This window comes from Pholcus phalangioides, unplaced genomic scaffold (genome assembly GCF_987345545.1).
Source record: "Pholcus phalangioides strain wild (caught in Gottingen) unplaced genomic scaffold, Ppha-v1.0 ptg000009l_1, whole genome shotgun sequence".
Lineage (NCBI taxonomy): Eukaryota > Metazoa > Arthropoda > Arachnida > Araneae > Pholcidae > Pholcus > Pholcus phalangioides.
Genome location: NW_028301602.1, coordinates 13,160,336 through 13,181,358, shown reverse-complemented (window position 1 = coordinate 13,181,358; position 21,023 = coordinate 13,160,336). Strand labels below are relative to the sequence as shown.

Below are 21,023 nucleotides of genomic sequence, written 5' to 3'. Positions count from 1 at the left end.
GCAGCGCCACGGAGTTCAAATTCCTTGGGGCGCTGTGATAATGAGAGGTTCCGTTATTTCTTTCCTTCAAACTAAGCACAACACCTGTCTGTCACCATGGGCCGTTTACTCATTTTTACCGAATGAGCTATGCCTGTGTGCATGCATATAATATTTATACGTAACAATCTGAGTGCGAACGCAGTGGTGTGAGTGGTGTGCGTGAATTTATAGTTCTGCCATCTATTTTCCAAATTATGAGTGAATTGCAGTAATTGAACATTTGTACCGATTCAGTTCTGTTGCGACCTGGGGCGAGACTTTGTAATGGGTATGATCCACTCGCACTCGGCTTCGCTTCAAATGTGGGAACCACAGAAATTCAACTCCAATCACCAACCACTGTGCCCCTGGATCCAAACCCAGGCGAAGAGAGTCCGTCGTGACCATACGACGGCCATGGCCCCCACATCCTTGAGCAAGGACCCTAGGCTAGGATCTTTGGCGGGCCCCGAAGCCGGACTTTTCACAGGCCCTTCTTTAATGAATTTATGGCATGAAAAAACAAAAAATGACGGTAATTTAGCCGGGCCCTGTCAGCCCCACCCTTGGGGGGGGGGAAGGGCATGACGACCACACAGCATATCAGAATTAGTGATAAACCAGGAGTTTTTCAGGGTCTCAGAAAATTACTTTGCCCGAGACCCTGTTAATGTATGGTGGTCTAGTGATAATAATGACAGACTCGCACGGCAAGTACCCGAGTTCGAACCACAGTGGTGGACGACTGAAGTTGGTTTTCTGTGGTTCCGAACCCTGGAGGGAGATGTGGGGAAGGGGAAATGCGTCAATGACGGAGCTGACTGATCTAACGTATATGTATGTATATATGAAGTGAAATTTTTTTTCCTGCATTTTTCGGAACCTGGGGCCCTCCAGATATCATTGAATTCAGGGCTCAGACAGCACCAGGGTACATCTGTTGTTTTATTTGTTTCAGTGGAACAAATGGTTCCATAATGTGATGTAACATTATTGCTCCAGGATATTTCATTTTGAATATTTCTATTTGTTTGAACTGTATGGAACCAGCTGTTTCGCATGGTGCAAGAGTTATTACTAATGACAGCTAGACATGTCTGTATTCGAATCCAGTATTGATCTTTATATATTAGGTAAGGTATCTCGCATTGCAAACAGTAGAAATGAAATTGGTTAATTGAATATTACCAACTTACTGTGTCTATTGAACTCAACTTTCTGTAAATGAATTTTGGTGTCTATGCGTTCTGTTAAACAACAGGAAATCGATGCTGTTGGAACTGAGCAGCGGCAAAGACGAAACACTGGAAAAGTCAAATATGGCGAATTCCGGCATACTGCCGGATAAGATGAACGTATACCTGCACTTAAACTGTGACTTTAATAGTGTTGGCCAAAGGAACGCCTTAGCCTCATGTTTTGGTGGCAAATTTGGTAGAGGAAATGGTGGAACATTTTGGATCTTTCTGTTTCCCACTAAGAAAGCACAAAATTTGAATGTACGTTTGAAGAAGATAGGAAGCATTATGCGTTTATATACTTTGATATTGGATGTAAAATTTTTTTTTGTATGTATATTCTGGATACATCTAACGCTTGCACCCCGGCGCTGCCCCGGCTTGCTCCCGTGAGTGGGCTGTGATCCACGTATTACCTTTTTGACTTAATTGATTAGACGGATGGGCAATTTCAAGTATTGACATCAGAGGAGGGACTCGTGAAAAATAAATGAATAGATAAATAAATAAATAGGTAGGGCGAGAAGCGTGGTGATGAAAGCGCGGGTGGTAGCAAATAATTAATAAATAAATTGACCCCTTTTTAATCGAACAAACTTGTACTGGCCGGATCTCTGTCGCAGTGTCGAACTTCAGAATGCCTCTAGGGGTGGGTCACAAGACATTTATGAATATATGTGGTCGGCTGAAGTTGGTTTTCTGTGGCTCCCAACTTCAAGGCGCAAATGCGAGCCGATCTCCCCGTTAAAAAGTCTCGCCACAGAGAGCAAGAGTCCTACAACGATAAATCATTCTATCATAACACTTCACTCATAGTTAGAAAAACTGGTGGCAGATGGCAGCACTACACATAACAAGCATTACAGAAAAACAAAAAAAACTTCACGTCAGGTTTCACTACACGTACACGCACATTCCCGCATGTACCGATTCGTTGAGGGGGGGGGGGGTGCGGGCGGGGTGCACGTGTGGTGTAGCAGTAGTAGGTAGGGCCTCCAAAAAATGGCTCGGGGATCCATGATGTTCTTAAGTCAGCCACCTCGTTGGGCAATTTGCCTGTTGTGGCGTTGTATTTGTAAGATATTATATTTTGTAGGATGAAGTGCCATCATCATCATCATGCCCTTCCCCACACTTTGAAGTTGATCTCCGCCAACTTCAAGGCGAAAATGGGAGCCGAGATCTCCCCATTAAAAAGTCTCACCACAGATAGCAACAGGCCCAAAACGGGACAAATATTCAATCATCACAATTCACTCCAAGTTCAGAATATAGATGGGAGATGGCAGCACTTTAAAGCGCATAACACAGAAACAAATTTCACGTTAGATTCACAACACATACAAGCACATTTTCCAGCATTGGCCCCAGGTCTTCTTCGACTCCCACTGCTTCTATCTCTTCATTCAGACCCAGCGACGGGCCATGATCTGGTTAGAAGAAGGAAGGAACTTTGTTAAGACGGCCGTGGTGCAAATATCCCTTTCGGCCTTCTGGATCCAGCCATGGGCGAGATACGGGGGGGGGGGCGTGGAGGAACATTGCACCCCCCCCCCCCCCCCCAGCATCACAGGTGGAGTCGACTGATCTAATGTATAAATGTATATATGAATTGACATCATCATCATCGTGCCCCCCAGCAATAATGACCGTGTCCCCCCCCCCCTCCAGACTTCCAAGTCTATCTCAACCTATGGATCCAGCGTCCCTGACCATATCGACACAAACATCGCCAACGTAGAAAAAAAAGTCAACATGAAATACCAAAATAGAAAAAAAAAAACAAAAAAAAAAAACGTTAGGTGCTCTCTCTTATTGTGTAAACGAGTATCTGTCTCGTATCTGAATTAAAACAAACACAAAATATCCAACTCCCTCCCCTCCATCCCTCCACGTTTTCATTCCTAACCCCCCCCCACAGAGCGAGAGAGAAATATCGACACTGCCAGCAGCAGCAGCAGCGCCGCCTATACCCAACAGCTGATATTAACCGGAATCGCGGAGGATTTTCTGCTCAAATTCATGGCAGCGACCGCGGAGTAAAGATGGTCGATTGAGTGTCTCAGTCGTCTGCTTCTGAGAAAGGATCTCTTTTTTCCGTTTTTTATTCCCTTTCATTTCTTTCCAAGTGAAACGGAAGAAAGAACTTCTTCGTGGGGGAACTTCTTCTTCATCTTCTTCTTTTTATGTTTCCTTTGTCTTCGAAAGTAAGAAGAACATTCTCAACAATGTCTTGAAACTTTCCACCCCCAGAGAGAGAGAGAGAGAAAAGGAGGACTTCAGTAGTAAATAACATCCATTTGTATAATAATTATAATTATGCATAATTGTCTACAAATGGGATGAAATTCACGTTATTTTAGGGATTTTTAATTTTCTTTTTCCGTTTCGGATTTTTTTTGTTTTGTTTATATATGTACCTGGAGTGTGTTGTTTCAGTGCATGTTATGTCCGGATCAAGGGACCCTAGAAGTGAGATCACTGTCACCGGCCGAGTTGGTCCCAGTTCGTGCGAGGGTACCTACGACGACGGGGACTTTGGCTTGCACAGGGAATAATTACTCTAAATGCCACTCTCTATAAAGACAGGGTATAGTTTGAAATGTTAAGATATCTCACGTACAAGTTGAAGACACAGACCCTCAATGAAAGCGACTCATACGAAGCAAAGGTGAGTGAAGAAATATTTAATTATTTGGTGATTGTGCTTTTTTTTTTTTTCTCAATATTTAAATGATTATTTGACCCAGGGCTGTGCTAAGTGATGTAGTATGTGAATTCTTCCAGCCATGAAAAAAAGGGGGGGGGGAAGCCCTGATTTTAGGGATCTGGGTTAACAGCTACGAGCCTTGAATTCATTATTTTGACATGAACACTGTGGCAAGCTTTTCTTTTAAAGTGCTACCTGGTGCGGGCCCCACCATATTAAAAAGAAAAAAAAACCTTCACTCCATAGCTTGCAACCTTTTCTTTTTCCCCCGCAACATTGAATATTCTTTTTTAATCTGGTCCACCAGTTTGAATTTCTATTAAAAGATTCATTGTGACATAGGCGTAAACTTGTATCCTACCACCCCCTAAGTATTTGCTACCATCTCTATAATACCTAATAGAAATATTGGTTTTGATTCCCTCTCAACATTTCTAAGTATGTTTCCCCATTTTAAAAGTCCCTGCACGCTCTCAATCACTTTTTGTCACTCAGTGATTTGGTTCTGTGCTTTCTAAGTCACTCTTTCGGTCATTCTCATGCTTACACACTCATTTAGTTGGTCACTGACTTGATCCCTCTGTAAATATCACGTGTTTTCACTTTATATGTATGCTTGCATGCCACTCCATCAGTCACTCCCATACTCACACATCCTCTAGATTGATGTTTCCTAACCTTTTGGATGCTGCAAATCCTCTGAAGTGAAGGCAAATGCTCCACGGACACTTTGTAATAGAGATCACTGCTCAACCCCTTTCCGGTAGTGTCAAAAGTCTAATTTTGCCACCACTCTCCCATAAAATGCAAATGTAGGCCCAAATTTTTGTTTTTTATAATTTGCACATCATAAAAATTTAATTACAATTACATAGCTCAAAATGTCATGTGTCATTACAATGGTAGTAAATCAAATTGATCCCAGGGACTTCTTACAAAGTGCTTTCATACCCTAGGTTGAGCGACTATATAGGTTGGGTTTTCAACCTATGCTCCATGGAGGGAGCCCATAGGGTTCTGTGTGCACTTTCCAGGATCTCAGCCACCACAAAATAAATCTGTGAATTTGAGGAATGAATTTAAGAGATACAGGGGTCTGTCATTGAAATAGACCAAAAAAGTTTGAGAATTAGCTGCTCTAGATCACTTTTTCTCTCACACTCCCTGAGTGAAGTTTGTACACTCTAATGCTGACTGTCTAGGTGCTCAAACACCCACTAGACCATTCTTTAGGTCACTCTTATGCTTGCAGAAGAATGTTATACACACTCTTGTGGTCATGGCCACCACATCCTGCATCAGGACCCCCCGGCAGGGAACTTTGCAAATCCTTAACTTGATTATTTACAAACCCTTAAATAGTGAATTGATCAGTGAAAAATAAGAATTGTCCCTAGTCCCAGGCTGGAGTCCTGTTAGTCTGGGAGGGGGGGGGGGACAGGCTTTTGGTCTCTTACTAATCCGATCCCTCTCTGTATTTCCCTCTGTCATTCTTTTAGTCGTTAACATGCTTGCACACTGTTGGTCGCTCACTGACTTATCCTCTTGATCTCTTGTCAAGAGCAGTCTAGCATCAATTGAGATAGAAGCTGTGAGGGAGCCTTGAATTCATTGTTGATTGTTTCCGCATAACTATTGTAGTGTATTTTTTTATTAAGATATTGAATTGTTCAGTTTGAAAATTGTTGCCCTTGCACACGAGTCTTTTAAAATCACTTGATTTTCGCATCTCGACCTCAGGAGACATACAAGGGCTCTTAATCGTAGTCCAATTCACTAAAAGGTGTTGCATGTACCATTGCAGGAGGTTTAAAATATGTATAGCTAGTGAAAAAAAATGTATAGTCAGTGGCTTTATAAGAGATGTTCCTGAAACATCAGTCGATATATCAGCATATCCATCAATACCTAAGGCTGTCTCTAAATTTTGGGAAGTTAAAAGGAACATTGTTTGCTGTTTTTCTTGAAAAAAAAAGACAGTGTGGCTCTTCTTAAAAAAATTGTTCCAGCGCCTAGGTTTTTATGCGATTTGACAATCCTTGTTCTACGGCAGGGAGTCCCAAAAAGTGAAGGAGTTGAATGAGGTTAATGAGTAATATTTGCACTCCTTGTAGTCTTGGACCTGAGGCACCAGACCTGCCTGCTGCACCCCTAGTTGCGGCCCCTGTGTATAAGACTATTTTTTTTCCATTCGATATAATATATGATTTAAATATCTAGGTATCTATAAGCTGAAATGCGTTCAATAAATGTTTTTAATTTCATTTTATGCTCGTAGCTGTTTTTTTTAAAAAGTAAATTACTATAATAATTATTTAAGAATAAATGTGACATATTTTCTTTTATGATGAAACACATAAATTGATTCTATTGTGCAATTTTCAGAATCATATGTAGGCTATGTTGCTTTCGATTTCATTGCTATTCAGTCAGACCTCTGTATAATGCCACCAGAAAACCCAGACTTCATAGGAGAAGTGGCTTCATAACCAATAAGCTCAGTTAGTCAATTTAGGTTTTTAATTGTAATTGCAAGGAACTTTAATAACTGATGTTATAAGATGGGTGGCATTATACAGAGATCTGACTTGAAATTATTTGTATATACCTACCTATTTGTTCAACCCATCAGGAATCCTTATTGCATGACTGTGCTGATTAATTAGGCCGGTGATTTATATGATTACGTTGTGATAGAGTGTATATTTCAATTTTATTGATATTTTGATTTTACAATGTTAATAGGTCTTAATAAGAGTATTGTTGAAACTTTGTTTATCCGTTCATAATGTTTCCTCTATGTTGATGACATAAAAGCATTAACTTATATTAAATTATTCAGATTTTACCAGGAGGGGGTCTATTGTCTTATGGGGCAAGGGTTTGAATAATCTGCTAAATACAGCTGTTTTCGTTATCTGCGACTCACTGAAAAAAAATCATATTTTATATCTTTCATACATGAAAAATGAGATTTGAAGTGCAAATAATATTTAAAATGTTGACAAATTTAAATTCAGGCTTCACCTAAATTTCATATGAGCTAAGTATATTTTTATGCGCCATCAGTGCTTTTTGGGGGGGAAAAATTTGGCTATTGTAGAATTTACAGATTTTGTTCCGTGTTGTAGATATGCTTATATCGACTCCAAAATTTTGCATTATCCTCAAACTTCAATTTAGTAATATTCTGCATCAGTGGTTCCAAAATACTTTTAGCGGTGGACCCCTCCTCTCCCTTCCCAGAAATCTAGGTATCTGTCATGGACACTTATTTATAGCAGCAGATACTTTAGCCATCTATCAGCCCCAGGATGTTCTTGAAAAATGGAGGACATTTTATCCAGTACTAATAAATGTTATGCTATAGCAGGGTAGGCAAGTTTTGACTTGGTCTACAGTTTAAACTATCACACAGTTAAAAACCCTCTGTCACCTCAAATATTGCTTTCCAATGTAAAAACTCCCATTGAAAATACACATATTGATTGTATATATAATGTTCAACAATGTGTTTGAAAATTCCGTGCTTAACTGAAATTGTGGAGGTCATTTTGACTCCAGCAAGTATTAATGCATTTTAAAAATCAACAAAAAGAATCTTATCAATTGTGATGGGTTTTTTACACGACTTCATTCATCGGTTAATTAGGTAAAATTAATTAGGTGGTTAATCACCTAATTCACTAAATAATTTTTCAAATTTCTTTAGTTATTTTCCCAAAAATTTTCTTTTATTAAGACACACATTCGAAAGAAATGAAGAGGTGGGGGGGGATACATGACTTTTTGAAAATTTTTTTAAATTGTTTATTTAATTTTTTGTACGTAACTTTCATGGTTAAAAAAAGGTTAAAAAATGAACAGATACGATTGAAATATACTCAGAAAATAAAATTTACAAATTAAAATTATATTTATTATATTTTCACAAGTACCAAAATTATTCTTATTCTATTTCGGAAACACACTACTTGCAAACAACACCATGACATGCTGATCACACAGATCAACACTATCAACACTATCCTCATCATTACCTTGAACATCAGATGTTTGAACATTAATTTGAAACAGTTATTAAGAAAACTGGCGCTCGTCCGAAATGCCATTTTTGATCTGAACATTCCTGCCCTCAGACAAAAAAAACAAACAAAAAAAAATCCACTTATGCAAGTGGTGAGATGGGGTCATTTTGACCCCATGGAAACTTTGATCAATGATATGGGGGAAGAAAAAGTAGAATAGCATCATAAATATGTCAAACACGAGCAAACAATTAGCTTGAAAAGCACTGAAAATAAGATGATACAGTTGCATTTCTTTTTCAAGTGGTGGCAAGATTAAGAATGCGTGGAGTCAAAAGGACCCCACCGTGTCAGTTAAGGGTTAATATGATCGTAAAATAATTTCCTGCCCTCTACAGTATTTTGAACAATATATATGTATATTTTCTTGTAAAATATGCAATTTCAATAGAACATAGCATAAAAATTGAAAGAAAAACTGTGGAATGATTTGATACTTTTCAATTCAAGATGATTCTCAACTGTTTATGTATCTGCATAGATATGAACCATCTGCTGTACTCTTTTTATAACACATAAATATACATGCATAACATGCACACATGTTTAAAAAGTTTTTTATGGCATATATAAATATAATGTTGATTTCTGTTGTCATTAAATTATCTATATAATCACAGATACTTAAAACAATACCCTTATTGTGCATAACAAAAGGATATACCTACAATTTTATATTTGGATTGAGGGAATCAAATACTAAATTGTAGGACTAAAATGCCCTTTAATTTGGCAGTGCTGATTGCATACAATGCTTAAGAAACTCCTATAACTTATTCATTGTGTAAAAGTATAAGAATGACCAAGTTTGACTATGATACGGTATATTTACTAGCATTTATATAATGCAATGCTTTTCCAGTTGAAGCTGTATTTTGAATGTCTAAAACAATTTTTTGTGTATCAAGCCCTTCCAGCTTTGCTTTGATTGAAAATACTCTTTAAAACTCTGGATTTATACAGCTCGAGCTAAGAAATGTTTAGGTGAGAATAAATGAGTTTAATTAGTGTATTAAGAGATGCTGAATGAGAATTTTTAATATGGAATAAAATTTTTGGTAGATGAGAAAATTTGAAATACCAAAATAGATATTTTATATTCAGTAATTCAAAATATAAAACACTTTAATGTATATAAACATGTTTTGTTATTTAACATATCTATCAGGTAAAAAAAACTGTTTTACAACATTGCCAATAAGTTTTTGACTATTTCAATACAGAGTTAGTTTCATTGGTCAAAAGCCTAACCCTCTCTGATCCCCTCTCACATATTTTGGAGAAGCTGCTGTATTACACTTAGTGAATTGAACACAGGTTATCAGTAGTTTTAAAATGAACCATAAAACTGTATATTATATAAGCTTTTTGTTTGGTAAGAAATTCAAAATAGCAAATTATAATTAATATTTTGTAACTATTATAGACCTAATAAATTAGCTCTTAAAAATAAAACACTATAAAATGCAAAAAAGTTTCTCTTCATGTTATATACCTATTGTAGTGAAAATGTTATCCAAAAGCATTTATTCATATTGTTGATGGGTTTCAACAGTTTTTTTTGATGGTTTAAACCAGTTTTTGATGCTTGACATGTCAAAAACCCAACCCTGTGCGATAGCAATGCAATTTACTAGACTGCAAAAGAACAAAGTTTCACAACCCTATTGAGAGCTGTCGCCACAAGTAAAATTTTTGTTAAATCATAAAACAATATTACTGTAACAGAGCCTATAAATATTGCAGCGGTGCTCTTTCTCTTGCATGTTAATTTAAACTTTTCTTAATAGTTTACCATGTTATTCTGTAAAAATCATTCATTGTCTAAAATGTTTCAGAGAAGGGGTCCCCCTTCTATGCTTTTATTAGAATCTATTGGTTTGTCATATTTTGGCACTTTGAAGTTTTGACAGTTTAGGACATGGACATTTTCAAAGTGATTTTGATTAATTTGAGTCTATTTTTATATAATAGGATGTTTTAGTTGAGCCTGTGATAGTATTATTGGGGGGGGGGATCTGTTGGTTTTCATGTCATTCTACGGGATGTTTCAGAATTTGTGCACATCATAGTTTATGAATGTTTTTTAAATGAATATGAATTATATATTTAACAAAAAGTAACAGATTAAACTTATGAGTTAAAACATAAAACCCTTAATAAAAGTTTTACTCTTGGAATTTACAATAAATGTTGAAAATGTTAGCCTTTTTGCACATGCACATTTTTTTTACCAGATTGCTTGAGACTTTGCAAAATCTGCAGAATTGATGTTTGATATTGCATTAATGACGTTGGTCTTGAGTTCATCTATCATATGTGGATTATTACATTATGCAACAGTTTTAAGATTGTCCCATAGAAAAGGTCCTTGTGCTACTAGTCAGGTGAAAGATGGCCTAAGTCTGTGTGTGATGACACGATCGATAAAAAAAAATCAGTTAAAGCATGAAAACTTTTTTTTTATGTGTGGCACTATCCTGTTGAAATCAGGAGTATTTTTAATCGCTGTTCAACAGTCAAATGACTTGAACAATAATGTCTGTGTGAACTTTGCCATAGACAATGATAAAATAAAAAAAATTGGGGCCCCACAATCTGGTGGCGTGATATAGCGCACCAAACACAATTTTTTTTACCCTAGATAACTAAACTTAAATCAGTGTTGCGCAGTAACTAATCATTCCACTCATAGGCTACCAATTAAAAACAAGTAATTTTTATATTTCCTTTATTTCAAAAAAATTAACATAACTTAAGAGAAGTATAATATTTCAATTAAAAACTATAATTATGAAGGTACTGTGAGTGAGGTGGTGCTAGCACAATAACATCTCAAATTCACAAAACTGAAAACTGACAGGGATCAATAGTCTATTAGACGAACGTTTAGTTATCTAGGGTTAATCATGTGAGGACTATTCATGAATATGAGGATTCTTAGTGGACCAGTACTAAAATTTCTGGTTATCTTAAAAATGTGGCATGCCGCAAAGATCATGTATGAATGAACTGAACACTAACACCATTAATGCAATATCAAACATTAATTCTTGCAGATTTTGTAAAGTCTCAAGCAATCTGGTAATAATTTAAAAAAAATGTGCCTGTGTCTGTGAAAAAGTCTAACATTTTTAATATGTATTGTAGATTCATAGTTTTTTTACTTTTATTAAAAGTAATGTTTTAATTAATAAGCTTAACATGTTATTTTCTGTTAAATCATTCATATTCATTTAAAAAAATATATTCATAAACTATGATATGCATGAATTTCGAAACACCCTGTATCACTTTGAGGTTTTTTTTTTGTTTTTTTTTTAAACCGAGCACAACTCAGGTCTATCGCCATAGGCAATTTACTACCTAGTGAGTTGTGCCGGAAGTGTAAGTGTGTGTGTACCTAACAGTCTGAGTGTGTATCTAGTGTTGTGTATGATTTTTCAGTGCTGCCATCTATATCTCAGAAGTGAAGTGAGTGATGTGTAGTGACTGAATATTTGTACTGTTTGTAGGACTGTGGCGAGACTTTTTAACGGGGAGATCGGCTCGCATTTGCGCCGAGGTTGTAGACAATTGAGTCCAGCTTTAGGCATTTTTAAACAGCTTGAGACATTATTTTTTTGTATGTTAAGGCAGTATGAAAAATTATTGGCTTTTGTAGCTTATTGTTTCTAGATTTGTATTATATTGTCTCTAAACAGATTCCATTGAAGGAAATAGAAAGGACTATCGCGAGCAAACCTAAAACACTTATTACAGTCAACTTTGAACATTACTGTAAGAGATCCCCAACATGACTATGCAGCATGGCCGTCACAAACAGAAATCTGAACATCTTGCAAAATTAAATTTTGTGCTTCTCATGCATTACTAACCTCCTGATGATAATAACGATATAACAATTTTCATGCCACATTTTTGTACTGGGGTTAACACCAGGGTAGTGTCAGTTTCGTATAGTTTTGGAAATTTTTACAGTTCCAGATATTTTGACAAATTTATAGATTTCCAGTTCTTTAATCCCCTTGTAGGTTTTTTTTTTGTGTAACCTCTCAATAATAGACACCTGTGCAAATATTTTGTTTGCTAACAAGGAGTGTCCTTTAATTTATAGTAAGGGACATTGAGGTCCATCAACACAATGAAAAAGTCTGTTAATGGGAGGTGTTTCCTCTTTCTCTCTATCGGGGAGTGTTCTTTATAGGAGGTTCAACTGTATGCCATTTTTAGCAAAAGATTGTGTTTCTTGTTATACTTTTGCAGTTTGACATTTGGAGACTGTTTAAGACTGAAAATCTTTGTCCTATCCAAAACGAGGTTGATATTACACCCCAAAGACAAAATTGAGTAATTTTAAAGCTCAGTGTATCTAGCATAACTAATGATTTAGGCTAATTACCTGGTGAGAGATGTAAACATACTAGAAAGCAAAGGAAATAATTATCAGCAAATTATTATCAGCCCTACATTTGTAATGGCATGAATAAGCTTGCATGGATGTGGATATATTCAATACTTTTGTCTGACATATTTTACCAATTTCACTTATAAACCATTAAGAGCCAATCAAATTGATTACAAATGTTGGTGCTACTACTACTTAACTGCACATGTACATTTAAGTTCATTTCATTCCGTGCACCGCCCAGGCTCTATCGACCATTGTCAATTTTAGCCATTGCCCGGATGAGGGGCTGGGTCATTTAAGTTCATAAGGCATACATCCACCTTATGAACTTATATGTACATGTGCAGTTAAGTAGTCGTAGCACCAACATTTGTAATCAATTTGATTGGCTCTTAAGGGTTTATAAGTCCAGGGTTCATAAGGTATGTACCTTATGAACCCCATTTCTGTGGAGGAATTTTTAAAGAATTGGCACATGCTAGAATGCATGATCTGAAAATGTGGCACTGACATAAGTCAGAGTTATGCATGATTTAGTGTGCTCCATATCTGTCTTTCATTTTTGAAGTAAAAATGACAGATGCTTCAAATTTCTTGTTATGTAAGTATTGTATCTGTCTTCTCCCTGCGAAGAGACAGATTGTTAATTGGGAAACCAGCTTGCATTCATGCCTTATAGTTCCTTTTAATTTGGGACAATGAAAAACGAACTTCAATCAACCATCTCTGTGCTGCCAACAAGAAGTCAACCTTAGATTCATGCGTTATGCATTCACCATGATATCAACACGACTTCACAGCAGCTGAAACTGATGATGTACATAGGTCTATGGGACTGGTGGATTGCCATACATGTAGTGTCTACATATATGTATAAGTTCTGTGAAATTTTCTTATCAAGCTATTTGGAATTAAATTATTTTACGTAAATTATATTGATCATCATATAGGGAAATTTTGTGTTTAGTCTAGGAATTTGGAAAACTTTACATTTTCCCCCACATGAATTCAAATTGTATTTCTAGGCTAGGTGGTTATTGTTCCACTAGAGTTTTATGCTGATGAAACTATAAAGGGAGGAAAAAATCACAATTTTGTTTTGAAGGAGTACATAAAGTTTGATTTGCAAAATAGAGAGCTTCACAAATCAAAAAGGAGTTCAAGTATCAGCCAAATTTCTTAAAATAGACAAACATATTTTTTTCATTTTTCTCATGATTTAATATAGTTTTTGCTATGCCATAAGGAAGCCAAGGTGTCCTTGGTTTACTTTGTGTTTGACTGATAAATCCTCAGGTAGGCCTAAGTGCTAATTAAAAGATATTAATGCTCTTGGGGAAAGTTTTGCTTTAGGTTTCATATGACCATTTTGGCATTCATTAATCAGTAATGCTAAATATGTTGTAAGAGGAAATATTTTGGCTTTAAATGTTGGGCTTTAGTTACACTATCGTGTTTACACTTTTTCTTGTAATTCAGAAAGAAATAATATGTAGAATGAGCAGTTAATTCAATTTACTCAATGTAATATCAACGTAATTCACACCATAAGCAGACATTTTTGTTTTAATTCAAACCAGTGATTCAATGAATAAATCCACCATTCTTGGTAACTTATGGTTGTAAAAGGGCACAACATTGAATCCCTGAGAATTAAATAGTTTGTAAATTAATGATTAATCCAAGTTTTATTCTTTCAGTACATACTAAATTTTCTGTGTCCATTTTTAAATTTGCCCTCTCCCCACTGGATTGTCATGCAGGGCTCCATTAACTACCCAACTATCCATTTGCAAATGCTCCCAAGGTGGCAGGGAAATCCAGTTTACTTATAGGCCTACATATGTTGATGGGATGAAATGCTGTTGGACTGTGGTCATAGTGTACTTTTCACTGACCCTCAACAGGGTCAAACCCCATTATAATTGACTTCAGGGGACTGAAAATTTGGTTCCCTATATGTAATCTAATATGACAATAGCCTATCCTATTGCACGGAATAAATTTTTGTTATACCTAGGGGTTAAATTTTAGCTAGGTTTACAATAGTGGGTTCTGCTATAAAATTAGATATCCTATATAATCCTATATAAAATTATATATCCTATATAATTCTATATATAAAATTATATATCCTATATAATTTTAGTTCCATGACTCCAGATTATGATCTAATACAAACTGGTTGGTTTGTACTACATTTTGTAAAAAAAAAGTTGTTTGATTTTAAAATATCCAGACTCTGAGAGTTATATATATATACAGGGTGATTCAAAACTCAACTTACAAACTTTTAGGAGAAGGTATATATATATATATATATATATATATATATATATATATATATATCAGTAAAGTAACAATCTCTCATGGTTCTGAGTAACCATTAATAATCCTTTGTGCATATGAATTATAGGTGATTCCAACGTTCCGTGCAATAGAACTTGATTTACAACTATCTTGTTTATTTTTGTGAATTCTTTTTGACCCATGAAATGATGACCAAAGAAATCCATCTTTGCTTTTTGATCTCATTGTAATTGCATAATTTTTTTCATATAAGAAGAAACAGTTGAAATAACAATGTCTCAATAAATATATATTTAAAGGGTTTCTGTGCATAATTTTTGAAGATGTATGAGTTCCCCCCCCCCCAAAATGCAATTTCCGTTAAGACACTATATTGCGGGGATCACTTACAGATAATGGGAGAAGATTGGTGATTTGATAGATTAAATTGTATTCATTTGGTCTCATTCTCATTGTTTTTCTCCTGAAAGGAAAAGGTTGTAACATATGTTAAGGTTTCCTAAAAACACTATGCTACTGCTGAAATGAGATACCAATCCCAATCTGCTTTTAGGTAAACAGTTAACGTATTATGAGAAGAATTAAATGATTTATACATATATATATATATTTTAAGATTGCGAACCCTTCGAGAAATCAGTGCAGTATTTCGTTTTCTGGAATGAAGTTTCCATTTTTATCCATTTGATATCATTGCACTTATCATTTATGCCATTGGAGAGTTTCAAATCTAAATGACTGAAATGGCTTGTTCGATCATAGTTGTGTTTCCAATTTTGATAGAAAACCTGTCATTAGAGCAGAGTGGTGACCGATTCTTTCTTAGCATGTGCAACTGTCAGAACTACAAATCTTATTCTGCCACTCTCCAATGTGAAAATGTTGCTACCAGTCATTTTTTTTATTGTTCTCATTCGTGGCTGCCAAAACATTTAACGTATATGCAGGTTATCCCTATATTTCTGAATTATATATTCCCTATATTCTGAAGAAATGTCTCAGAAAATTTGAATTAAATTGAAAACAAATTAAACTTTGAACTCGTACTCAGAGTTCAAAGAAATAAATTTGTACTGTAAGTTTTTATATTTTTTTCAGATACATTCGAGAAATTTGGAAGAAAAAATCTTTGCTTACCACACTTAACCCTTCAAGGGGCATAGCAGAAATCACTGAACCCTTATGAAATGTCATATACTTTTTAATTTAGTTGTCTTCTAATTTTTAACAGGTGCAAAGTAAGAGGAGTATAGCGTTCGTATAGAGAGAAGTGTTTCATTGAAGAATCACTTTTACAAAATATTTAGGCTTGTCACACAGTACTAAAATAAGAGGCCTTTAAGGCGACGTGATAAATAGCAATGTGCCGTTCAAAGAGTTAAAACCATACGTGCCACAAGTGGGACAAACCTAGTCTGAAATATTATTCTTTGTTTAATTCGATTTCGTCCTCTCTCACCTCTTTTTTTTTTTTCTTTCATCTTGGGAAAATATCTTTAGCTTGTAATACCATTATCCCCCTCTAATTTTGGAAGAGAATCTCTTCCAAAATTAGAAGAGAGAAAATATTCGGCATCTTTTAAATTGTTCTTGCTCTTAATTGACATTGCACTTCACTTCTTTGTCTTGGATTTTTCTTCTCTTCAGAATGAAATACTCTCCTCAATCTTAATCAGTCTTTTTTAGAGAAACAACTGCCATAGTTTGGTTTGAAGCACCGTTTCTGATCTTTCCTGTATTTCGTTTGATCATTTTTGTCTCACCACGATCATTCCAAGCAAATGAAGGTTAATTAGATCGGAACTTGGTTTGAAACTTCCAAAAAGCATTCTTTCATCATCATCATCATCATCAAAAAAAAAAAAAAAAAAGGTTCTGTCAAATTCTGGTTGTAGATTCCACTTCCAAGATAACAGATTATTGAGTCGGAATTGTGGTGGTTTTTTTTTTACGCTGCAGCACTCGTCTTTGTCATTTTTACCTTGTGTGAATGTTTTGTTGAAAATTGGAGTAGCAAAATTAATTTTTTATTACTGAATAGTTGGCACATGATGGAATGCAGTAGAAGTTCGTTATATAACGGACTTCTACCGTATAACATTCAAAATTAAAATTGTGATTAAAACCTATTTCTCGTTATGAACGAATTTTACTTTTTTGCATTGAACGAACATATAAAAAGGAGAAATAAACTAGATCAGTTTACCTTTCTTTTTCCTTTTATTTTGAACTGTTTTTGCTTAAATATTAATCTGGAGTTATATATCTGTTCATGCATACACCCACAATGTTGATTTTATTTTAAAATTTTGAACTTTTTGCGGAATATAGTGGTTTCTGTAACTGGAGTATTCGTTGCACTATAAAAATTTCCAATAAATTTAAGGCAGGGAAAATGAGAGACCTGTTTTCCCGTGCCCATGTTTGGAAGACTCCAAGAAGGGGGGGGGGAGGTATTTTTCAATGGAAATAACGACATCGATAGTAGAGGTCGTGCCCCACCTGCTCAACAATTACACCCACGGATAAAATTTTCTTCCACCTCCTATATAGATAACAAGAAGATAAAATACAGCATGCGGTCTTATTTATGGGGGGTGGGGGGCTGACATACCCCATTTATAAATATCTATGAATAGGGTGAAGAGATTTTAAAAAATGCCACTCTTTCCAGTCTCTCTATTTCATGTATAATTTTTGAAGAAAGAGAGTAGAGAATAGAGAAAGGTGTGGTTTTTTCGAGATTTTCATTCATGAAATAACTGCAAGCGAATATTTTTTGTATCTTTAACACGAGTTGTTGACAATTACTTCTGAATTACTCGTAACAGCGAGATTCTCATTATAAGCCGTACTCGTTATAACTTATACTGTATTTGTGAGATTGATGCTTCCCGCACTGGTTAAAGCGTGAAAGGCCAGTGTTACTTGTATTTCCGCTTAGGAGATGAGAAAACCACGGCACCCACTTTCGTTCCAGTAAATCTACAAGATACATACAATGTAAAAACTGGTGAGAGAAGCAGTTCCGTTGTTTCGTCAGCTCCTTCCGGTCCATTGAGTTTTTTTTCTGAATTCCGCATCCGGAAAATATTTTTTAGAAGTTCCTGGGGTTGTGAAAGATTACTCCAGGCCCATGGAAGGGTATATATTTTTTTTCTCAAACATTAAGGTTGACGTTAATCTGTGATGTGAGAAGTGCAGGAAGTTGAAACAGTAAGTACTAGCCTTAAATTAGCGATGCTCAAAGGATTGGTACAAACATTCCTAGAGATGATTGGAGAATATCTAGATCTATACCTGAGATTGTCCGTTTGCCAATAAAGTTCATTAATATTTGAAATCATTATTTTAAATGTTAATATCAAAAAACATTATTTACCAATTCTTTCTTAGATTTTATGTATTTCTTTGCCTTTTTCATTTCTTTCCGAATGCACTTTATATTCCTATTCAAAATTCCTTAATTTTGAACTCGTATTTGTTTATCACTGATTGCTCAATGATCTTTGTTATCACTGATAACAAAAAAAAAAAAAAAAAAAGAATAAAAAATACCACCCGTGCATACCAGTGACACTAGAACGCCATAAATGAGATGCCACTCGCTTGCGACAGTAAAATAAGCAACCGAAATTTTAAATTATCCTCTTCGATATAAATTACGTTTTGTATACGGATGTCGTCTGCGAGAAAAGTATGGCAAGGGAAGTGACGTCTCACTCAGCAGCTCCGACACCACACCCACTGAGCCAAGACGGCATCGCAACATCAAAGATGGAACAACCTTTTCTATGTAACTCTGGTGTTTACTTGCTCAGTTACTTTGCTAGGAATTGTTGAAAAACATGTTACTACATGTAATACGTTGAATTTCATCTGCGTGGCGAAATATTTGTGCATAGAAACATTTCTGGCCGCTAGGGAACATTGGTCACATGCCATTCCTGTCACAAATTATTTGTGTAAAATATAAATATCATATGTGCATATATACTGAATTTCTAAATTTTATTTATTAACTTGAAAAACTTAAACTTTTCTCAATAAATCGAGATGCTGCGAAAAATATTTGACGTGCATTCTGGTTATCAGCGATTATATCAAATTATTGTGGTATGAATATATTTATGTTCGTCTTGTGTAATGAAAGGATTTCTTGATGCACAATATAATTTCTCAAAATTATCAAGCCACACGCAGAAGATTGTTTCTTTCCTCATAAGAAGTTTTATTCTTGGACTCTATCTTATTCTGTCTCTCCCCCCCCCCCCCCCGACTGTACGACAATCTGGGTAGAGCCAAAAAGCGTTCACCATACATACTACATAAATAATGCATATTGATGGGAGAATCTATAGTAATGTACAATATTATTTGAGGCTTTCAGTAATGTACATAGAGTAATTACAATGCATATACCCTGGTGAGATAATCTAATAAATTTATGAAGAGAAAATAGAAGAAAACGCTTCTCTCTCGAAAGCTCAGAACTTATGTGTATGAATATCGCGACAAAAGTGCTCTGAATGAAAGCGAGGAAGAAGATAATGAAACAAGGAATCATATTTTTGTATATATCCAAAAATCCTTTGGAAATCTGCCAATACAGAGAGCTTCAATGTAATTCAATGGGGGGGGGGGGATTTTTTACTTTTCGCCCCATCGCTATTATTTTATGTTCATATTGTTCCTTCGTTACAGCCTTTCTAGATTCAGGCGTATCTTATGTGTACCCTTTTCTGAGAGAAGTGAAGTGTTGTTACGATGTATCAATATTTTGAATACAAACTTTGCCAGTTCTCTATCCATTTTTTGTTTTGTTTTTGCATTTTATTTCGCTTATACATGTACGTGCCATTGTCTGTACATCTTTTGAAAAACCCCCATTTGGAGTTTTGGAACTGATTTACCAGGAATTATTTCTGCATCGAAACTCAGTTACAGCCCATAGATATGTATTAATGAGCTCCGAGGTCCCATTTATTTCTTACGCTGTTTACAAAAGTTGTAATTCCATAGATTATTCATATTGGCACTTTTCGTACTGGGAATATTTGTTTGCTGAGGAAAACAGTTTTAACTCTTCGTAGTGTTGTTTCTTCTTACTCCTGTCGGGACAAAAATAATAACTATAATGTAACAGCTCTCGAAATACCACCATGTTGATCCACCACCAAGACATGGCTTTATATGAATTTCTTTCGTATTGGGAAATACAAAGGCCACAACAGACAAAACGCCCAATGAGGTGGCTGAAAAAAAGATGCTTTTAAAAAATATGGATGTCCAATACATATTTAAACTATATCAAAAATACAACTCAATAAGAGCAATAAAAAACCAATAATGACAAAATATCAATATACTGCCCATAAACAATTATGGTTGTCTCATCTGAGTATGGATATCTTCTCGATTTATCCCAATATGGGATATCGTGATTAATCCAAATGTGAATCGTGCCACTTCACAACGTGAAAGTTGTATCAGTGGTCAATATTGTTTGGACTTTTTATATGGATTGCGAGGGATGATCAATTCAGCCCTATATTGCACAGAGAGGGGCAACGTGGCATCGTCTCAAATACCTTCGGGGACCTCTCCAATTCATTCATGCAATTGTGTTTCCAAGTCTCGGCCTTTTATTTTTGATGTGAAACTTCTTTAGCGAGATATATCAGTGCAATTCTGCCAGGGCAAAGAACACCGTCACAAAAGATGAAAAGCTTTCTTTTTTCTCAAAACTGGTTCTATGTAATAACTGGTGTGTGATTAAGTTCCGAGATGCAAATGGGTTGGTGAGGGAAGTTAAGAGAGACTTATAGCCTTGTAAGGTGAAGAAAATTAAGTTTGGTGCAGGGGGGCGCATTCACGAATAGAAAAGCCCTATACTTAAACTAACCCCGAGTTACGTGTACTCGGAGTTGCATTTAAGAAATGTGCACTTTTTGTAAAAAACCGCAAGTATAATTACGGGCTAACTGCTGAATTGGTAGCTATTTTTAAGTTATAACCAATGATTGTTTGGTCGATCAAAACAGTATTGGTATGACATCTATACCATTGTTTTGAAGACTGGTCATGATTTCTCTCATACTTGAAGTCCAACGTTACTATCAGCCTTTAAAATATCGGTTAATGCTCATCAATGATAATTCACCAGGTCGGTTCTACCTGTCGCGTAACTTCAGGGTATCACTTTTTCGTATTTTTTTTCTCTCTCTCATACACACACACGCGCG

The 21,023-nt window shown here is 35.6% G+C and overlaps 1 protein-coding gene across 1 annotated transcript in view; it reads left to right on the top strand.

Moving 5' to 3' along the window:
* The first annotated feature begins 3,271 nt into the window (after positions 1 to 3,271).
* The window catches only part of LOC149081778 (uncharacterized), a 173,595-nt gene continuing 155,843 nt past the window's right edge, over positions 3,272 to 21,023 (top strand). The window contains exon 1 of the mRNA XM_089235540.1: positions 3,272 to 3,930. Coding sequence (XP_089091666.1) covers positions 3,862 to 3,930 — 69 coding nt within the window. The 5' untranslated portion in view covers positions 3,272 to 3,861. The remainder of the gene's footprint in view (positions 3,931 to 21,023) is intronic.